The sequence below is a fragment of the Scophthalmus maximus genome, chromosome 17 (assembly GCF_022379125.1).
Source record: "Scophthalmus maximus strain ysfricsl-2021 chromosome 17, ASM2237912v1, whole genome shotgun sequence".
Lineage (NCBI taxonomy): Eukaryota > Metazoa > Chordata > Actinopteri > Pleuronectiformes > Scophthalmidae > Scophthalmus > Scophthalmus maximus.
Window position 1 is genome coordinate 11743045 of NC_061531.1, and position 20112 is coordinate 11763156.

General features: G+C 43.5%; 1 protein-coding gene across 1 annotated transcript in view; it reads right to left on the minus strand.

Moving 5' to 3' along the window:
* coro7 (coronin 7) overlaps nucleotides 1-20112 on the minus strand; it is a 94460-nt gene that overhangs the window by 48507 nt on the left and 25841 nt on the right. The window contains exons 8-9 of the mRNA XM_035615475.2: nucleotides 17317-17400; nucleotides 16877-16959 (exon numbers count right to left, since the gene is read on the minus strand). Of these exons, the coding sequence (XP_035471368.1) occupies nucleotides 16877-16959; nucleotides 17317-17400 (167 nt within the window). The remainder of the gene's footprint in view (nucleotides 1-16876; nucleotides 16960-17316; nucleotides 17401-20112) is intronic.

Below are 20112 nucleotides of genomic sequence, written 5' to 3' on the forward strand. Positions count from 1 at the left end.
GCATGATATTTACTCAACAAAAAAAATTATCACATCATAAATAGCTACAAAAGAGCATGACAAACAAATAACTGAGTGACGTCCTCAATGGTATAAAAAAAAAACAACAACAACTATGCCACTGGTCAAAAGTTTGAGTTTCGTTTTTGATTTCATTTTAAGGAGTTAAAGTCCAGTGAATACCCTTAAGTAGCACAAACCTTAAGTGGTTAACTGCCCAAGGAAAAAAAGTTCAGGTCACCAAACACTAAAATTATAGCTCTCCTGTAGCAATGAAAGCAGATGAAGTCTTAAAAGTAAACAATTCCTACGAGTGCACTCAATTTTTTTCATGACCTACAAACTGTGTTATGACCCCCTCTGATAAGATGTAAGGACCAGACTGTACTGCAGGGAATAGTACAGTACGCTACCATCAGAATGGTAAGAAAAAGACAGGATGGTCAGGTCTTAATTCTAAAGCAAAAACACAAAATGGAGAGGGTGTTCTAAAACACAGTTTTAAAATTTCTCCCATCACAAATCATAACTTTATTATTCTTGAGCTGCATTTATTTTCTGTGAATATAGCATTGGGTTAGGGTTAAACAAAATTGTAGCAAAAGAGAGTAAAATAACAGAAAGGAAAAGAAGAGACGAGTAGAGAAAACACACCACCACTTTGATTTTGGAACCTGCTTTGCTGGCCTCTGCTCGCTTCCCTTCAGAGCTCACCCCAGTTCTTCTACCACAAATCCGACTGTCCCTCCCTCTACATCTCTCTGGAGTACTAATAGCAGATGGGGGGTGGTGTGCCCCCAGTTCCTCTCATGCCATACAGCTGACAGTCTACACCAGCAGATGGCCCAGATGCTGCTCCGATGACAAGCAACAGGGGGAAAGATGAAAAGTAAGAAAGATAGAAAAACAGGAAGAGGGGGCCCAAGGAAGCTTTTGACTTTGGTTAGTTACTTGGCATCACACATTAGCAGACACATGCAATTCATTCCATAGACCGTTCTGTACATTATTACATATAAAAACAAATGGCAGCACGATTTCCCCAGGTATTCAGTTATATCCGAGGATCAACATTTGTGTCACTTTCAGTGACCATCTCTCCGCTCAGAGAGACAGACCCTGCATATAAAAATACACTGGAAATGGACGATGCAAGCTGGCAGGTAGGTGATGTAAAGTAGGAGTTAATCAGAGTTATAAAGTCGATGTAACCAAGTTACATGTAATGTGCAGGAAGAAGAAATTCGAGCTTCTTCGCATGAGCATGAGGTGTTAAGACTCAAGGCAAAATATAAACATAAATGAGGGATCCAAAAATGGAGAAAGATGATCCAACCAGTGCTGTAATATAAAAAGGAAAGGATGGAAATAATTAGATGGAATTAAAGAGGTGGAGCGATGATGAAATGTGAGGGGAGAGGGTGGCTGGGTCCAATCATGGCCACATGCACTGAAAAGCTTATCCGTCTTTGGAAATGTAATGTGGGGGGGGCAGTTGAAGAGAGGTGTGTGTGTGTGTGTGCACGTCCAACAGAGAGCAGTGGAATTAAAGAGCACCTAAACAGAACCGCCTGTTACCCCTGGAAAGCAACACAAGTGTGCTTCTCATTTCAAAGGAATGGAGGGACAGTGGGTGGGGGGATTTTTATTTATTCAGGAAAACATAAGCAAACGAGTAATATGGTATTAATGAAGAAGAGGGGAGGCTGTAGTGGACAGAGAGGAGGTTGTTGAGGGTGAAAGGGGGTGCAGGTGGGGGTAAAATACTAGCAGATATTGGTACGATTATCAAGCGTGCCAGAGGAATCTGTCGAATCCAAATAAGATCCATGAGACCTCCAGATGAAGCTATTAGCTCAAGCGTATAGCTATCATTTAAACTAATCAGATCCAGTCATTCCAGAATGAGCACAAGTAGGAATAGTTTATAGCTCTCCCTAATTGTTACTGGCAGGAGGACGCAATTTCTTGGCCTGTTCTTTTTCTGAATCAAAACAGCTATCACTATTTGGATGCAAAGTTACTATTAATTGATGAGAACAATTAAGATTCTAAATGTAATTTTCCTGAGGTCAATGATTAAAGCACTGGTTTCAACGCAAAATGGAGAGATGCACTGTGGTGGTAAGGACACTTTTCAAAGGCCTCACTGGAACGAGTGCGGAGAGGTCTGGATGTCAGCAAGCCCTGAGAAACGTTGCTTCTCCTCACACGACCTTTGAAAGAAAAAGGCTCTGAAGGGAGGCGATGAAGGTCTAAACAGCTGTTCATGGAGCAAGTAGAAACACAGGAGGCAAGCGTGGACTTCAATTTAAAAACTCTACCGTGAGTTTCAGTGTCACCAACAGTTACAATTGCCACACTATGCATCTGGTAAGTTTCAGGCTTCATACCAAGATTTTCTTTTTGTTTTTGTCAGGGTTTCAAAACCTCAACACGTCCTTCATCTGCAGGCGAAGAAAACAGGACAAGTGACAGTAACTGGGAGCTCACATCATTTCTGGGTTGTCTAAAATAATCATCCTCTGGTTACAGTTCTGTATTTTAATGTGAATGCATTTTTTTCCACAACTGCTGCACTGAAAGTAACTTTTAACGACTTGGGAAGAAGTGAAAAACCATCCATGTTTATGACCCTTAACTCAAAGCTTGGGGGAACAAAGAAACCACTTCGAGGTACTAACCATCATAATGCAGCATTTACAGTATATATTTTATGTAGGTAAACACAAAAAGGGGGCTCTCCGTCAATCTCTGTCAACGGTCACAATATGGGCACTGGAAGATGTAGTGGGTGCACCGCAATCCAAATTTGAACGTAGTGCCAAAATAAGGCTGACACCAGCCCTTGTTTTAAAGCAGGAAAAAGACAAATTCTTCACAAGCCCAAGGTCTTAAGACTCAGCAAAATATAAACACAAATAAGTACCCATGAAAATCAAGAAAAGAAAGTCACTGAATTGTGCATTTGCACATTTGAAAATCATTGAAACAAAAGGACGAAACATCCTCAGCCTCCCATGACCAACAACATTGAAGAGCATGATGAAGTCATGGTTTGCGCCTATTTGCACACATGCATCCAGATTAAGGTGGGGGTAGCAACAGGAGGGGGTGAACTGAAGTCCCCCCCCACCGATTAATACAATGTCAATCGGCACATTATTTAATCTTGCCACATCAGCACAACTTCCGAGAACACAAATAAAGACTAGCACTTTTAATAAGGTTAAAGTGAAGGTTCTATGGTTGCTGGTGACAGGCTGTAAAAAGTAATGTAGTACTGAGTCCAGTTCAAGTAAGCAGCTGCTCAGTCTGGGCATGCTGTTAGGCATTATTACCCAGCATTATTTCCTGCTCCCTGCTGCTGTTGTAAAATTGCAGCCACAGCTAAATCCTGAAAACAAGAAAATGGCCAAAACACCATAAAAGCCACAGTGGAAAATACAGCTTTTGGATCATGATCTCCACATTTAAATAAGAGACATGCAAGACACAGACACTGAGAACTAGAACTTAACTTGAATTAAGCCTCAGAGGTATTTCTCAGGAACCGAACCAACAACACTTAAAATGTATTCTTCCATTTCTCATGTTAACAGACAAACAACAACACCTGCTATGAAAGCACAACAGCAGCAGCATTACGTTTAACTAACTTTCTAACATAGCTTCAGGGTAGTACACTGAGAAGGACCAAGCAAGCCAAAGCCATGGGGTCAGGCCTCTGATACATCCCCCCTTAAGACAGCGGCAGACATTCATCAAATGCCGCTGTGTACACATCCTGCGCTAACTTTCAAACTCCACTCGCATCATGTCTGCGCTGTGTATACACATCTGCAGATTCCACATTGTTTGTGGCTGGAGCTCCTGTGTAAACTCAAACTGAGCTCGGCAATGCTGTAACATGGGTGGGCATATTATGGGTACGGGCAAGTAAAGAGAAAAAAAAGTTAAATCCCACTCAAATCATAGGATCTACAAACATCAACGCAAATAGGAGTACCTCACATTTTGGAAATGAAAAAATACAGCTTGCAGAAACCCGCAAGTCCGCACACAGGGGTGTGTATTGTTTATGAGGGATTTGAATCATTTGTACACCAGTGGAGAATCCTGTGTGTATTTGTGCATGTGCGTGTGCTTACATGGGTGGTGAGTGGAGGGTGGTGACAGGCACGGATAGTGTGCCTGTAATCCTTTTCATCACAGTAGGTGCTCATGTTGTCTCTGTGGTAGACAGCATGATTAACATACATCTCTCACAGGATAGGAACCCCTCCCTACACGTGTGGATTAGTAGTTTTGAGTGCTTTCATGAGTTTTCGTATATTGTAAACTGCTTCTGATATATTATTTGCAAGGATGGCAGTTTAAAACCACTTTAAAAAATGTGTTAATAGACTTAAACGGTGTGTGCATGTGCATGGTTTCAGGTACAAAAGCTTGAGTTTAGTAATCAACATCAGTCACACTAATTCAGTCTCAAACATCCTGCTGCCACAGGGCTGAGGGCCAACTGACCTCTGACCCCTGCATGTGAACCCTAACCCCACAGGAATGGGCCATCAACTTTCGGCCAACAAACACCTGTTTGTTCCACACAGTTAATAAAGGGGAAACACTCAAACAGCACAATGTGCTGATCTGCTAATCCTGTCCGCAGGGAAGGTCTGGACAGTCGCAAGTGTCTGAGTGCTGATTAGTGGTGAGCTTGGAAATGAGTAGCAGAGCAGGATAAGGCTGATTTTCACTAGCTGTTGTCTGGTAATTAAGGTGCTGGTTTACATATCCTGACCAGTTTTGGCTGAACAGACAAAACCACACACAAACCTGGTTATATCTGTCTATGTGGTGCACTTTGAGAGCAAAGCTAAAGCGTTGCAAAATATGGTCTAGGTAAGCAGAACTTAATAAAAAGTTGATCTTGCTTAAAGCTGACAGGCAAAAAAGCTGTCATCTTACATACATTTCTAAAGTTTGTCAAAGTGAAAACACAGATAATTATCCCAGTATCATACGTATTGTGGTGCAGTACATGAACCGCATTAACAATGGTTCTAAACTCAGTCCAAACCTCTTAGGACATCGAATAACTCTCAAAATCCCCCAAAAATGGGGGAAAAACTGACATAAACCTCAAAAAAAGAAATTCAAAAAAGAGATCAACCCCTCTTTGGATGGCTAAACGCCAATTTATATTTTTGTATTGAATGAATAACATAAGTACAGCAAAACAAAATACTCTACACCATAGGCATGATACTCTATTGTTTTATTAACTCAGCTCATGAATCAAATGCTTTTCACTAACTGACTGTCAAATCTAAGATGCCTGACTTTCTTTGAGGCACAACCAAGAGTTTTCAGAAGTGTAAACCATGTACAGCTGAATTTGCAGCATTGAAGCAACAATAACATTTATTTTACGTAAATATTAAGTGGACTAAAAGGTCGAAGGAAACAATAAGCTATTGGATGCAAGTTTCAAGCTGAATGTCATGTTGGAAAAAGCAGGTCAACCTAAAGTTTGACAGTAGGTTTTGGTAAATGATAGGAAGTAATTCTAAGTACACACAATTTGTACTTCATGAGCTAAAGCTCACAAAAGCCATCAGTATGGCCCTTTAAGTATTGCCTAAGTTCTTCACCGTATGTATACCCACAACCACAGCCGACCTCTGATCCGGCCCAGTTGCAGTGACAGATGCCAAAGGCCACTTACAGCCCGAACTGTCCCATGCTTGGTCAGGGTCGGAGAGGGCATTTCTTGGTGAGAGGGTGGTGTGTCGGGATGGGTGGTGCTGCAGTCACTGCAGCACAGTGAGAAACCAGCCACCACACAAGACCAACAACAGAGACACCCGCTGGGCAGGCTGACGCCGCGTGCCTGTGTGGGTGCCTGCCAGCCCGGACTGTGGCCTGGAGGTACGGGCACAGCGGCCGTGCAACCCTGGTAGGCACCCCATGTCGACGGGTTCACCCCAGTGGAAAGTCTGCATCAGCCTGCATGGAGCCCACTGTGGCTAAGAGAAGGTAGCGATTCACCAGACCCCCCCTTCTAATGTAGCCAACACTTCCCAAGTGACCACAAGCTAAATGTATCCTCCAGGCACAGCAGAAAGTAGCATAACTGTGGGGAGGGAGACAGGGAACAGGGAGGGGTGGGGGGAGACTGTCTTTTATAAAGACACAAAAGTATAGGGTTGAGAAGGACAAGGTGATGAATGGATGAAATAAGGACTGTTATGGTGGTGTGGACTGAAAAGGGAAACAACTTAATAAAACTAAGGAATGAATGCAGGGAGCAAGATAAGAGGGAAGTCATGAATAGAGACACATTGAAACAGGGTCAAAAAGATGGATGTTGAACTCCTGCAAAAGCGTCAACGACAGCAGGCAGAAGTTAAGATAGGAGGAGGGGGTCTCTACAGTTCAACCGCCACATTTTTCCCTCATAAGGGATATAATTTACACAAACCCACTAAAGGTCAGGAGCAGAGCATGCGGTGCCAACTCTGTCTCAGCAGCCAACACATTTTTCCCCCCATTTCTCTTTCTGTCTGTCTCTATTTCCTTCTGTCCCTGTCTTTTTTCGGTCTGTCTCTCAGTATCCCATCCTTTCCATATTTTTGTGGGACTTACTCCAGATCACTGTGGATTTTAGGTTAGGAGATGCTCGTGTGTGTTCGTGTGTGTTATTCCAAGGCCATATGTCTTTTAACAATCCTGGTTTTTGCAGCGTTTGGTTGGCAAGCAGTGGTGTTCCACTCCTGTTTCAGTGTCTTGCGTTCCCTCCTTCATCACGGTCAAGACACGGAGAGGGGACGGGAGAGGAGAAGGGAAGAAAAGTAAAGTGTAGCAGCAGGTATGGCGGTGGAACAGGTATGGCATTGCATATTGGCCAGGGGGAAGGAAGGTTATTAGATTCTTAGATTAAGAGAAGGCAAAAAGCATGCAAGAGGATTAAAACACTGTGGAGGACTGCAACAATCTTTTTATATTAATTGTGTCCCGATAACCCGATAATCAGACAAGGGGTGCTTATGCAGTGTAAAACAGGGTAAGTGAGAGGGGCAGGGTCAAAGTGGAGCAAAGATGGCTTTCTTAAAAGCACAATCATCTGTCACTATAGAATCGCTCCGGGACCACTTGAAAATGGGTCTAAAGATCTTGCTTGTATCCTTTTCTTTTCTTTTTTTGTCAGAAGTGAGGACAAATACTGCACAAAATAACGCTGTGTGGACATGATGTCATTCCCAACACTGAACAGAGCAGCAGAGTATCATTTCTGAAGGCCAGCATGTTGGACGAAATCAGACGTCCATCAGTTCGTTTGAAAAGACTGATGCTGGGCATGAAAAATAAAAATAAATAGATGACATGAATGACAGAATTCGCTCTATGTGTTTATGCCTCTGTATTAGTTCGCACAGTAGCTAGCTTGTAGCTGACCCAGGAAAGGTGCGGCGCCTGCCAACTCACAGCTGTGAGTCCCCACAGCTTCACAGCAGCAGTGGACCGTGGATGGACCATGATGGCCAGGATGTGCGGAGAGCAGTTAAGAATAATACGGCGCACCTCGTCAGCACACGTGTGTATGAATTTCTATCACCATTCATCCATCATGCCATGGTTTTTTTTTTTTCAGTCCAGTGCTGATGAAAGGTTTGTTTCCTCGCACACCACCCAAGCAGGTCACAGTGAAAGGCCCAGCAGCTAAGCAGCTTTGTCCCTTTGGCCTCTGAGGAATAAGTGGTTCCTTAAATTTTTCCCTGCAACTGGGCCTCCCTCTTTCTCCGGGACCGGTCCTTTGGTCAAACATGTTTGTCTAAGGTGCTTTGTGAAGCAGTTACTCTTTCCCCCTCCCTCTGAGACCCAGTCTTCACAGCTGGTATATAAAGAAACATACTGGAAAGGAAAAACAGCAGGATACAGTAAACATGTAGGCACAACACTGGCAACATAGTGTAGGTCCTGGTGTTAAAGGATAATACAAATTAAAAGAGAGATTTTCTAATAGAAGGCTCTTTGAGTTACTATGCCGGCCTGACCGATCAACGAGTGATGCTAAAGCATATTTAAACTGAACTAAGAGGCGACTAAACTAAAAATCAAAAGAAAGAAAGAAAATAAAGAAGTGGAATTCATACTATGTTTTATGAAGTATCACCTATGCTGTGCCTGAATGCATGGCTAAACAAAGACATGGATAATTAAGTCCACGTCACTCCACCTGTCGCATCCTACTGAGTGATGATGAATACTGTTTGGTGATGGTCTGCGTGTGCTGGAAAAGGTAAAGAAATGGCGGATACGTCCAGGCATGTAAATGTGTGTGTCACAGCATGCGATGTAGTGTAAGAAGGCATGCATGCATGCGCGTGTGTGTCTGTGTGTGTGTGGGGGGGGGGGGGCTAGGAATGCAGCCTCTCCAGCTCACAGTTGGGTGGCTGTGTGAGAGACACCTGTGCCCTACATGCCCTCACACACACACACACACACACACACACACACACACACACACACACACACACACACACACACACACACACACACACACACACACACACACACACACACACACACACACACACACACACACACACACACAGCTTACATGCCCAACTTTTGCAAGACCCCTACCTCCCACTTGTCCCCAACTCAGACCCTTGACCACCCCCCCATCTCCTCACACAAAGCGTCCATACAATAGCCAGCTGACTAATTGACCTTGCTGAAATAATGTTAGCTGGCCTCACACAGAGGACCTTCAGTTGATGTTGGAGAAGTAAGCGTCCACAGGGGTTTCTTAAAGAGCACACAAACTAAAGACCTACTGGAGTTTCCCCCAGAGGGTCCTCAACCTTTTCTTCTCTTCTCCCACTCTATCATGCTTTGCACAATGGGGAAATTATTTCCTGGCCACCACCACCTCCTCAACTCTGACACCAATTACATTTTGATGAAATGCTTTTAATCTGCTTATGCCAAGTGCACTTGCATGGACTCTCTCTCTCACACACACACACACACACACACACACACACACACACACACACACACACACACACACACACACACACACACACACACACACACACACACACACACACACACACACACACACACACACACACACACACACACACACACACACACACACACACACACACACAACCTTGGGCAGAAAAGCTGGGAGGCCATGCCGGTGCAGAGCAGCTTTTGTTGCCATAACATTTCCATAGGGATGAGTGAAATCCCAAATCTGGCGGTGATTGCTCTTCTCCTCTCTGTTACTACTCAGCAACTGCACACATGAAGGCAAATACAAATAAAGTACAGATATGCTCACTAAACCCATTTCAACCTCTGGTGCGTCAACCGATTAAAGACAGTGAAGCATTAGAGCATTCAATCATGTGACCAGCAGCTTGCCTCAGCACTTTTCCGATTAAACTAACCATAGCATATTACTCCTGCCTCACTGACACTGACATGTTTCCACAGTATGGGCAGACAAATAGGGCCCGCATGGGAAGTGACATCAGTGAGGAGCATGTGTCCCAGCTGCCATCAACCAATCAGGCAGCCTCTTTAATAAAGAATTTCCTTCTTCTTTCTCGAGTTCCCTTTCAGACAGCTGGCCTGCCGACGGCCGGCCAAGGATCACTGGTTTTTTAATCATGGAAACATGATCATAAAAGAGAATGCGATGAGCAGACAACACACCTTACCTGCTCCCTTTAAAAAAAAAATGATAGGAAAAATTCTGCTCACACAGACTCAATTGAAATAAATAGTGAAAGGCTGGCTGGTTTTGCTATCGTTCCAGATGTGCATGAGTGCTGTGCCGACATTACACAGACCATTTACACATTTGGAAAAGTCATTGGCTAAGATGTTATGATATTATCTTTGCCATCACTATTGGTGATTACGATTGGCTGCAAGTATTTGGACTGTGACACTTTTTTTCCCTTATGTCTGGAGTTGAAATTAAACAATGGCTATGTTGCAGTCAAATGTTAATTTTCTGCTTCAGAGGGACTGTATCATCAAACAATGAGATAATTGAGCAAATGATTTTTTTGAGCAGGTGTGTTTCACCAAATCATTAATTCATGGCATGCACAATAGAATTAATGTTAGAGTTGAATCTATTGTGGGTGTAACATTTTGGTTGTAGTATGGAGGAACAAGGGAGACGGGATTAGGCTAAAATACCAGAATTACATATGTCCAAAACGAAGGGTTGGTATCGATTTATTTTCAGGAATCAAGGGACACCGCTCAACTGCTGAGCAATTACAAGGAACCTGGTACGATGGAAGACAATAACTAAAACTATCTTTGAGAGATACAGTTTTCAAGAAACCTTGAGATGCAGAGTTGTGGTGTTGCAGTGACAGGGTGCCAACCTGCAGCAGTCCCAGATGCAGAAGTTGAGGCCTGGCTGCAGGGCAGGAAACCATCTACTAATGGGAAACACACTTCTCTCCATCGCTCAAATCGTTCTTTGTGCCACACCAGGGAGAGGTGGCAGGCATCCAGGAGGTGACTCGCTTCCAGAAGCGATGCATGATTTAAAAACGGGAGCTGTGCCGCGCTCCAGTTCCTGCCTCTCGTGAAAGAGACGACCATGAGTCTGATTAAACAAATACGTGTGGTGAAAGAGAGTTGTGGAGGAAGAAGAGGGGGGTATATATGAACACATGAATAGAAGGAGAGTAAGGCATGGAAAACCGGAAAACGTAAACAAGTAACTATGGATAATTATAGGACAAATGGGGATGGATTTTAACAGAAACAACTTCTAGTTTGTAAAATCAGCATGAACCTGTCGCTAGACTATCCCCTTGCATTGTGACTTAATACCAGCATGTTTAATTATCTCCTAACATCGCATCCATGTGTTGTGAATAGTAACCTGCACTGATTCCACTTTAACCCTGAGCCTTCCTCACAGCCTTCCTGAGACACTCACCCATTGGATATCAAACCCACAGAACAGGAAGAAAAGTGCTGAAATGGAGTTGGGATGGCAACCAGTTTGAAGGCTTTGGGTAGGGCAACAATCCCAAGTGTTATTGCCAGTGCATTTTTAATAAAGGGGGGAAAAAAGACATTTTCCAGATGTTGGATGAAAGCAATATGTGCAGCTGCAAGTGCAAGGCTACTGCTGTATTTATAAAGGATGGAAAGTGAAGTGTAACTGCCTCAAAATCCAAAAATGAGACAGATTCCAATGAGGTTCCAGAAAAAGCCACTTGTGCAGTTACCTAAACAGTATTAAGAATCTCGACTGCCACATAATGTAAAGCAGTGTCCCTTGACAAATCATCCCCAGTTTAGTCTACATGAAATTATAGCCCAAAAGTTAAAGGAAAATAAAGACAAGTTAAGGTTAATGGAAGAAGAGAGGGGGGAGTTGGGAAGGAAGGAAGGAAGTAGGCGAAGGTGGGAGGGAGAGACTTTTTCTATTTTTCCTTCTGTGGCAAGTTCACACAAAAGGGTCCTTCTGATCCCTGGAGTGCTGAGCACATACCTGCGGGATGAAATCAAAACCCTCTGTGAATTATATTAAATATTCCCTGCCAAGCGCTCCACATACTTCCCTGTCTATTTCACCAGTTCTGAAAGGCTCCATTAAGCTTTGCTCTTTAAAAAAAACAAAACTTAATTAGAATCACAGACAGAAGCACCTTCAAAACTTAGCTTCCCCATGACCAGTTCATCTGCAGAGGATTGAGAGAAAATTGGTGAAGTAGTTGGGGGACAAATAGTGAAAGACAAAAGGTCTACTAGGTGACCAGGTGAGGCTTAAGAAATTATTCTGTGAGGGATAATTACTATTTTAGATGAAATAATAGGGCATTTAATCTTTTATTTGATCACTTGACTTGAAAGGGCAGCAGATGAGTTCTCCAGTGAGGTGCTATGGAGTAAAAGAACGTTGGGGTTACCACACGAGTTTCCATGAAAAGTTCATAAAAGCCAACAGGACAATATCTTCAAAAAAAAAAGCAAGAGGGAATTTCAGAGCTCCCTCCTTCTCGTTTTTCATCCTCTATTCCTGGTCAAACTCCCCCTCTACTGAATCACAAAGTGAAACCCCAAATGACTAACAGATTCTAGGCACAGTGTTTCAACTATCAGAGCACAGCGTTCAGGTTCTTTGACAGAGCGTATGCGGTCACATCTCAACCCTGTCCCATCCCCCAAGGCCGTCCCGGGGAGTAGGTGCAGCGGCTGAACAGCCGACTGACCCCGAGGATCACCTTAAGATGAAGTTTTGCCTTTCTCTCCACCTTGAACAAGAGTTTCTGAGCTGAACCCAAACAACGAAGCTCAATTTTCTCTTGGAAAATGAACTCTGAGAAAGGAGCGAGGTCAAACTATATCGTTCAGACATTCTGTGGCAAGGTTTTTTGTTTTTTTTGGTCTGGTTTGGTTAGCAGTGCTGCAGCTGCACCTAATCCCAACAGGAAAGCCTTCAGCTGGGACTGATTTCAGAGTGCCTGGGCTGGGGTGGGAGAAAAGGGGGACTGTTCTGTAAAAGGCTGGTTCCCTTTTGAGGCACAGGCCTCTTCTCAATCCATCTGATTAAAGGGAGTTTGGCTCAATTACACGCAATGACTGGGCCCTGCTCTCAGACACGACCCTGGCTGGAAAACGCAACAGTGATTGTGAACACGTTCACCACACCTGAACCCCCACCCCCCATCCATCCACTGCATAACCTCCCTCTCTCAGCCAACAGCACAATCTGTCAGCGTTCCTTGCCTCAGAAGGCGAGTTTTTTGTGTAACCCGTGACTGGGTTGGGAAAACAGTGGGGTCGGCTCTCCAGGGACAGGCTTATGTCCTCTCCAATCGACGGGCTGAATACTAGGCGCGCACCAGGTCAGAGCAATCTGTTTTAATCAGCCTCATGCCAGAAGAGAGACAGAGCTGATGAGGTACGCAAACATGAGGAGTAATAGAGGATGCGTGTGCATACATGCGTTCACAAGTTCACAAGTTCACTTCTTCAAGGGCTCGAGGAGAAGAGCAGAACATTGGTAGTACTGGGGACTGTTACGTAAGTTAGGGTTGAATCCAGCACTTTCTTATGGGATCAAATTGGGGTTACTAAAATTTTGTACTTGTGAAAAAGTTTTGTAGTTGTACAGCACCACATTTTGTAGCTGTAGAACTACTTTGTGTATGTGCAACTGAAATTTTTGCAGGAACATTTTCAACAGTGAGGTTCCACAACATCTGAGAGACCGACACACAAATGTCCTGTCTTTGCACGTGCCGTTGAAGATACAGCCACAGACTTACAAATATGTGACCCTTTCTTTTCTCTTGAGCTGACGAGCCAATCAGCACGTTGCCTGATGAAATCATCATCATGAAGTCAAACCTTCAGGGTTACGGGCGAAGACAGAAAATGTGTGTGTAAATCTCTCAGACTTTATTTAACCACACAGTTGAACATTTTCAAATGACATATGAACAACATATTTATACAGCTAAAAAACTTTCTTTTACTCGATACATTTTTCACAAAGAATGGGAATATTAGTGACCTTAATTTGATCCCATACTTTCTCCGCGGCTACCATTTTGCTATGCTGAATTCTAAACAAATGACCCTTGGAGAACTCACTGTCAGCTTCATAACACGATTACAAGCTACTAAGAGAGTATAAACTCTGTGAAAGTGGTTAATCTGTGTACGTTGCTGCTAAAGCAGCGGAGTATGGATAATTATTGTGACGTCGCAAGCATTTACACGGCAAGCTGGTTGCAATCGTGCCCAGTTGTAAAGTTCACTGATTGCAGCTGGCTTAGAGGCCCAAATTAAACTCATTATTACAATTCAGGTTCATAGAGGGAAGAGTATGAGCAAGGGAGCAGTACACGGAGAGATCCATTCTGCTCTCCAATGTCTAGATCGGCAGCTTGTATGGAAAACAGGCCTGCGGTAATAGCTACCTTTAAACAGTTAAAAACACCCCTCTACATGCCTCAATTTTTCAGTCTCCTTTTCAGCCCCAACCAAAAAATAAACATTCCCCCTCCATTATTCGCCATCCAAATTATATTCCACCCACAACCCCATTTCACTGGCTCGTGCTCCCGGGCCTCTGTATGTTGTGACACTCCAAAGAAAACAGTCCTACTGAATGTTGTGGACGAGTACAGCTAACCTGATACGAGCCAGCTCGCTGCTCCAATTACACACCATGTTTACCATGCCGTTTTAATTAAAAACAGACAGGGGAAAAGGAGAAATTCATCTTTATATGCACCTCGGGCCTAAAATGACCGGGACAAAATGCCCCACTATGGATGTTTGACTTTGAGCTCCCTCGGTCACTCTTGCGGTTTAATCTATCAAGTGCAGAGACAAATAGAGACAAGCCTCCTTTTGATTACTGCATTTTGTCTTTTTCATATCTGCTTCGTCACACACTGCCGAGCTCAAACAAAATTATCCACAGAAAAACCACCATGATGACACAACATGAAGACAGCCCACTGCTGAAGAGAGCAAGCTGAATGATGGAAAGTGCGTGCCTTTTCCTAAGAAACTACACTGCAGTGATATATTATATAAATAGTGACTATAACATGACTGGAAGAAAGCCCAGACCCGAAGCCTCAGATGCATAAAAACACATTGATAAAAGTACGATACATTAAGACTGAGTAAAAACCCAGTAACAACGGACATTTTGAGACAAGCCTCAAAAGTAAACCTGAGCCAGAATTTGTGTTTTTTACGTATTTAGTGCAGATTAAACAGAGGTTGAGTCTGACATAGCTGCTCTGCTTTTAAGATGAAATAGAAACATTATATTCTGTATTTTGAGAATTTTTAAGAGAAATGTCCTTATGGCTATGTGGGAAAATATATGGGAACGAAGAAGAGTTGTAAGTGAGAAGAGTGAAGGGTGAAGGCAATATTGTAGCAAAGAAGATGTGAGAAATGAGAGGGTGGGAGAATATAAAGAATGGCAGTAAAGGGCAAGGTCTCATCTGTCATTTGATTGTTACCTGTTTTATATCAGTGCTGGTCTGCAAGCATCTGGACGGGACGTGGCCTTGGGAGTGAGAGCTCTCCAAGACACCATCCCGGCATATGATAGCATGATTGAAGTGATTTAATACAGGACATGTTGCAGATGGGTCAGCAGCACACACCCTTGCAATTACTGAACGTCCAATGGAAAAATCACAGTTTTTCAAAGTTACTAGTATCAAAATACAGGAAACCCAAATCACAGCTAATGAACTGCATTTAATAATTCCAAGATGATCTGCTTTTTTGTGGATTTAAGAAAAGTGTAGACAGACTCATAGAAAACCAGACAGTGGCTGAGTAAGCAGGCATCAGGAGTGTTTTAACAGCTTGTCCCCAGATGAGCAGGACAATTGGGTAGAAATCCTCACACTGTTGGTACATTCTGTTTGAGTTGCGACATCATCACACCTACTAAAAAGTGGCTTCAGGCTCTTAAGTAAACTTCAACATTCCTCTGTCTACAACTAAAGGCACCAGGGAGACGAGCCTTCTGATGAAGTTCACCTATTTACAGTACACTGTGGGTTTTAGCGGACACCCAGCTCGTGTCTTGTTGGGATTATTTCCAGACATCTAGTGTGAATATCAGAACAAAACAACACATTTATTGTGTTAGATATCCTCCACTTCCAGGAAAAGTATGCTGGCACGAAAAAAGGCGGCGGATTCCGAAGAGGCACTCAGACAGGCAACTATCTGTCTCACTCAAATGAAAGAGGAAGTGGAGGAAGTGGAGATGAGTGGCAAGCATGAGGGCAGAGAGAGGAGGGAGAGCGGAGGTTGTTATTTGGGACCCTGCTGTGTCAACTCTTAAATGCCTCTGCCTTTCACACAGATTCCAAAGGGAAAGAAAAACAATGACTGCTTCCCTAATGTTAATTTATAATAGAAAATGTTCTCATTATTTACAAAAAATCTACCTTGTACACCTTCAAACCTTCTGGCCTGTGCTGCAACCAAACATGGGCACAAAAACAGTACAGTCCCTCAAAAACACGCGGAGTCTGTGCTGCCACAGCCGTTACCACAGAAAAGGCAGAACAAATCTCCCTCTTTTAATGCAGTAACATTCGAGATAATGCATTTATTAAATCACATACCACAGCATACTGCAAAGTCTGGTCAGCTCTGGTTTTTAGTGACTTGGCCCACTAACCTGTTTATGCTAAAATGGATTTACTAGATCTAACAAAGTGTTCCTTTTCCTCCTCCATCCGTCCATTCCTCTCCTCTCTGGAGCCCGGCCACGCTCCTGCTCTCCTCCAGTCCTTGGCAGCGGTGTTTGGAAAAATAAACTAAGCGATTGGACAAGGTCAGGAGCAGAGATGACAGGCGGTGAGCCTAGGGGAAAGTGTCAGTGTGTCTTCTGATTTTGCTTGACCCTTTGCAGTGCTTATGGACGGAGAGACACAGAGGACACACTTGCGCTCTCTTTCCTCCACTGAGAAAGAGGACGGGGGTCACTGTGTGTGGCAGTGACCCAGGAAATGGCAGAAATGTGGACGGACAGATTCAGATCTCTGGGAGGTCTGTCTGCCCGTCCAGACATAGAGACGCGAGGAAGCTTCACTATGTGCGGAGGCCCTCCATACATCATTCCACATATTCCATAAATGCCACACACTGTCCACATGCCACACTGCATGCTAAGTATGTCAGATCACACACACAAACACACACAGATGCACTTTGTACTGTGGTGCAAGACTGTTACTGACGAACATTAAAGTGAAACTCCTTCAGAGTCATGACGCAGGCCAGTCAGTTATGGTTCGGCAGTAGTTGCTCTACTCACCCGCTCGAAGTCCCGAGTGACGCAGAGCTGATGGAAGAGCTCAGATTTCTACTGTCCCAAAGCTTCACCTCCCGAGTACGAATCTACACGCATAATAACACAGACAGACACAGATATTCACACCAACAGATGGGAAATCGTATTTACAAGGGTTAAAACAATACATTACTTTAATTTTCTTTATGTATATATAATGGGCTGATAGTCTTGGTGGTGAAAGGTGCTGTGTTCTTTGAATCTATCTTTGTTTTGTATCTCATTTCATAAATACCTTTATTACTGCATTCATTGAATAGTGTAATGTAATACTGGCACAAGAAAGTGGCTAACAGCAACCAGTTGCATCTGTATCTTTGCATCACATATAAATATATTACCCTGATCCCCACAAGGTGTTAAAAAAGACACTTAATAACAGGAAGTGTTTAAGAGTTTCTCACCATATCAAAGCCGGTGGTCAGTAAAAGGTCGTCTTTAGCCCAAAGGACGCGTGAATCCTTGTTGTTCTGAAGACTCTTGGCACTCTACGGGACAAACAAGGCAAACATTTTACTCAGGCTCTCCCTCGAGGATCACCATTAGACAATTTCAAACGCATCTAACTCATTGAATCCTAAATTTAAACATATCCTTGAAGTCTAGATCAAGATAACGAGGGGGGCGTAGGTGGTGAGTGAATGATGCTGCAGGGAAAAGAAGAAGACAGATAGAGGAAGGAGGACAGACAGGACGGTTCTCAGGTGCCTTTGACAGATGCCTGGTCGAACAGAACAGGACTTGTCCCATGAAAGGAGCGCTTGTTTTTGTTGATGTAGCAGAGAAGAGGACTTTTGCCACGGGTGCATCTTAGATTACCAGACTGTGACAGTGCATCTGCCTGTTTGTTCATGGTACTGAGACTTTTGTTACGTGGTTTCCATGGGGAACATGTGTCAAAACAGCGCTGCCAGGCTAGGTTTGATAGGTGGTCTTCAAATACAAACAACACATGTTGTCAGTTGTAGAGGCTAAAAACAACTGAGTGTTGAAATGAGAGAATGTTTGTAAAGACAACACGTTAAGGAGAAGTGGGAATGTAAGTCAGTTAATTGTGTAGGGTCTTGGATGTATTGTACCCAACACTGGGCAACTATTCAGTCAAGCCATAAATGTGGCGTAGTTATGGAGTCGTGGACAAAAGATGAGACAAGATGCACGAGGCAGGATCACAGATTGTCAATCTACTACTTAAAAGAGTCATTGCTAAGAAACTTGGGCTTTGAAAAACGTCTAAAATGTTGCTATGTGGAGCTTATCTGTCAGGTCCTAAGTACATGTAATGTCTCACAGCCGCAGTCAGTTACTGAGCCCCCTGTTATCTGTGTACTAAATACTAGAGTTACACTGAGCTTTCCCAGAAGGCATGGAGGTCAGCGATGAAGTTTCCGTGGAACAGGAGCCGGTAGCCCCATAAGCCCACTGTGTCTCCCCAAATTACTGTTGTCATTTTTATGGCCACACCAACCGTCTAGAGCGTGGCCGTGTGTCTGTGTACCACGGCAAGAAGACGGAGCTTGTTTTCTATGGCTTGACACTCGCAGCCTTTCTACAGAGTGTGCCGCCCCGTTTCTCGTGGCAGTGATAAATGTCTGCAGATGACAAATTGTAACAACTTGAGCTGCCATGTTGCACACCGGAACGCGAGCTAGGTTACTGAACAGCTCCATTAGCCATCATTAACATAATGTCCACTGAGCACTTAACAAAACTACAACTGAAGCTAACAGCAGGAAAAATAGGGATGAACACAGAACACTGAATCCATTTTGTGAAGCTCATTTTGTGAAGCTGTACCAATGGAGGGCAACACACACGTGGGCCCCATCGATTCAAACAGGAACTCTCTCCTTTCTCACATCACTTTTGCCACAGGCCCAGCCCGCTGGTTTGAGAATTGACTGCTCAAAGGGAAACACGGCGGCTCTGGTTAAATAAAATTCTTTAAATTATCTAAATCCAATATTATAAACTACATTAATCTCTTGAAAACAAGTCTATATCCCAAAATGTTTAGACATTTTTACTAAATGTAACGCTTAGGCCAAGACTCCTGTACTGGAAACCACCCTGCCAGTGAAGCAGGAATGATCTATACATCGTCAGTTGAATGGATGCTCATTGGCCACACTGGTGGTTCAAACTAAATTTATTGTCCTCAGCTATGAGGGGACTTGATGTTGAGAACACACAGCAACATCAGATCACACCTCTTTAGATACATCTTTGTCCATACCAGTGTTTTTTCTAATAACATCTGTATGTTATATAGATGTGTCTGGATCCTGGTGTGCCGCCAAATAGCTTTATCCACTAAGAGGGATTAGAGAACACTCTACTGGCGTGTCTCTCAAACACATTTCTGAAGTCACGCTACCAAAGCACTGACAGAGTTGATCATAAGTCCTTGGTTGAATAAACACTTAGGTCTTGAGTGAGGATCATTTTTCAGCGTGCAGTCAGTCGGTATGCCTCCTGCAGGTAACGGAACCCATATTTTCCTTGATAAGTCCGTGCAAGCCAGTCCGTTGAAAAATGGCCCAGATGTACACGAGAGATGCAGAGTAAACCGAGACCTCCACAAAAGCAATAGATCAGAAACGAGCGGGGAAAGGAGAAGGAAAGGCTGAAGCCAGCACATTTTAAACAGACACGGAGAGAAGCCGTTGCCACTGAGCTGTTCGTCACAGCGGCACTGGCTGATTTCCTTCCAGGGACAAGACAACGCAGAACTGGCCCTCTGACCAAACTAGGACGAACTTGAGCACAGAGGATTTGAATGTGCCCAGGGTCTGTTAAACCACTGCCGCTGCTTTTATGAGCAACATGTGATGTCTGATTCATATTTCTGGCTTAAGGCAGCAGATTCCCATTGTGTTTATATCACATGCAAGAGTTAAAAGCATAAAGTATGCATCATTATTCTCACCATAACCTACTGTCCTAAATTTCCCTTGGGATCAATAGAGTATCTATCTATCTACAGTATCCACAGCATCTATCTAACTACGCTTTTCTTACATCAGCATGCTAACATGCTCACCATGACTGTTTAGCAGGTAGAATCGTTTAATAGTTTAACGTGTGCCCGTGCCAACGTTAGCTACTTGGCACTAAACACGAAGTACAACTAAAATGGCGGAAATGTTGTGACTTTCGCAGGAATTTGGTCATAAACTTGAAAATCCTGGACTAGTAGA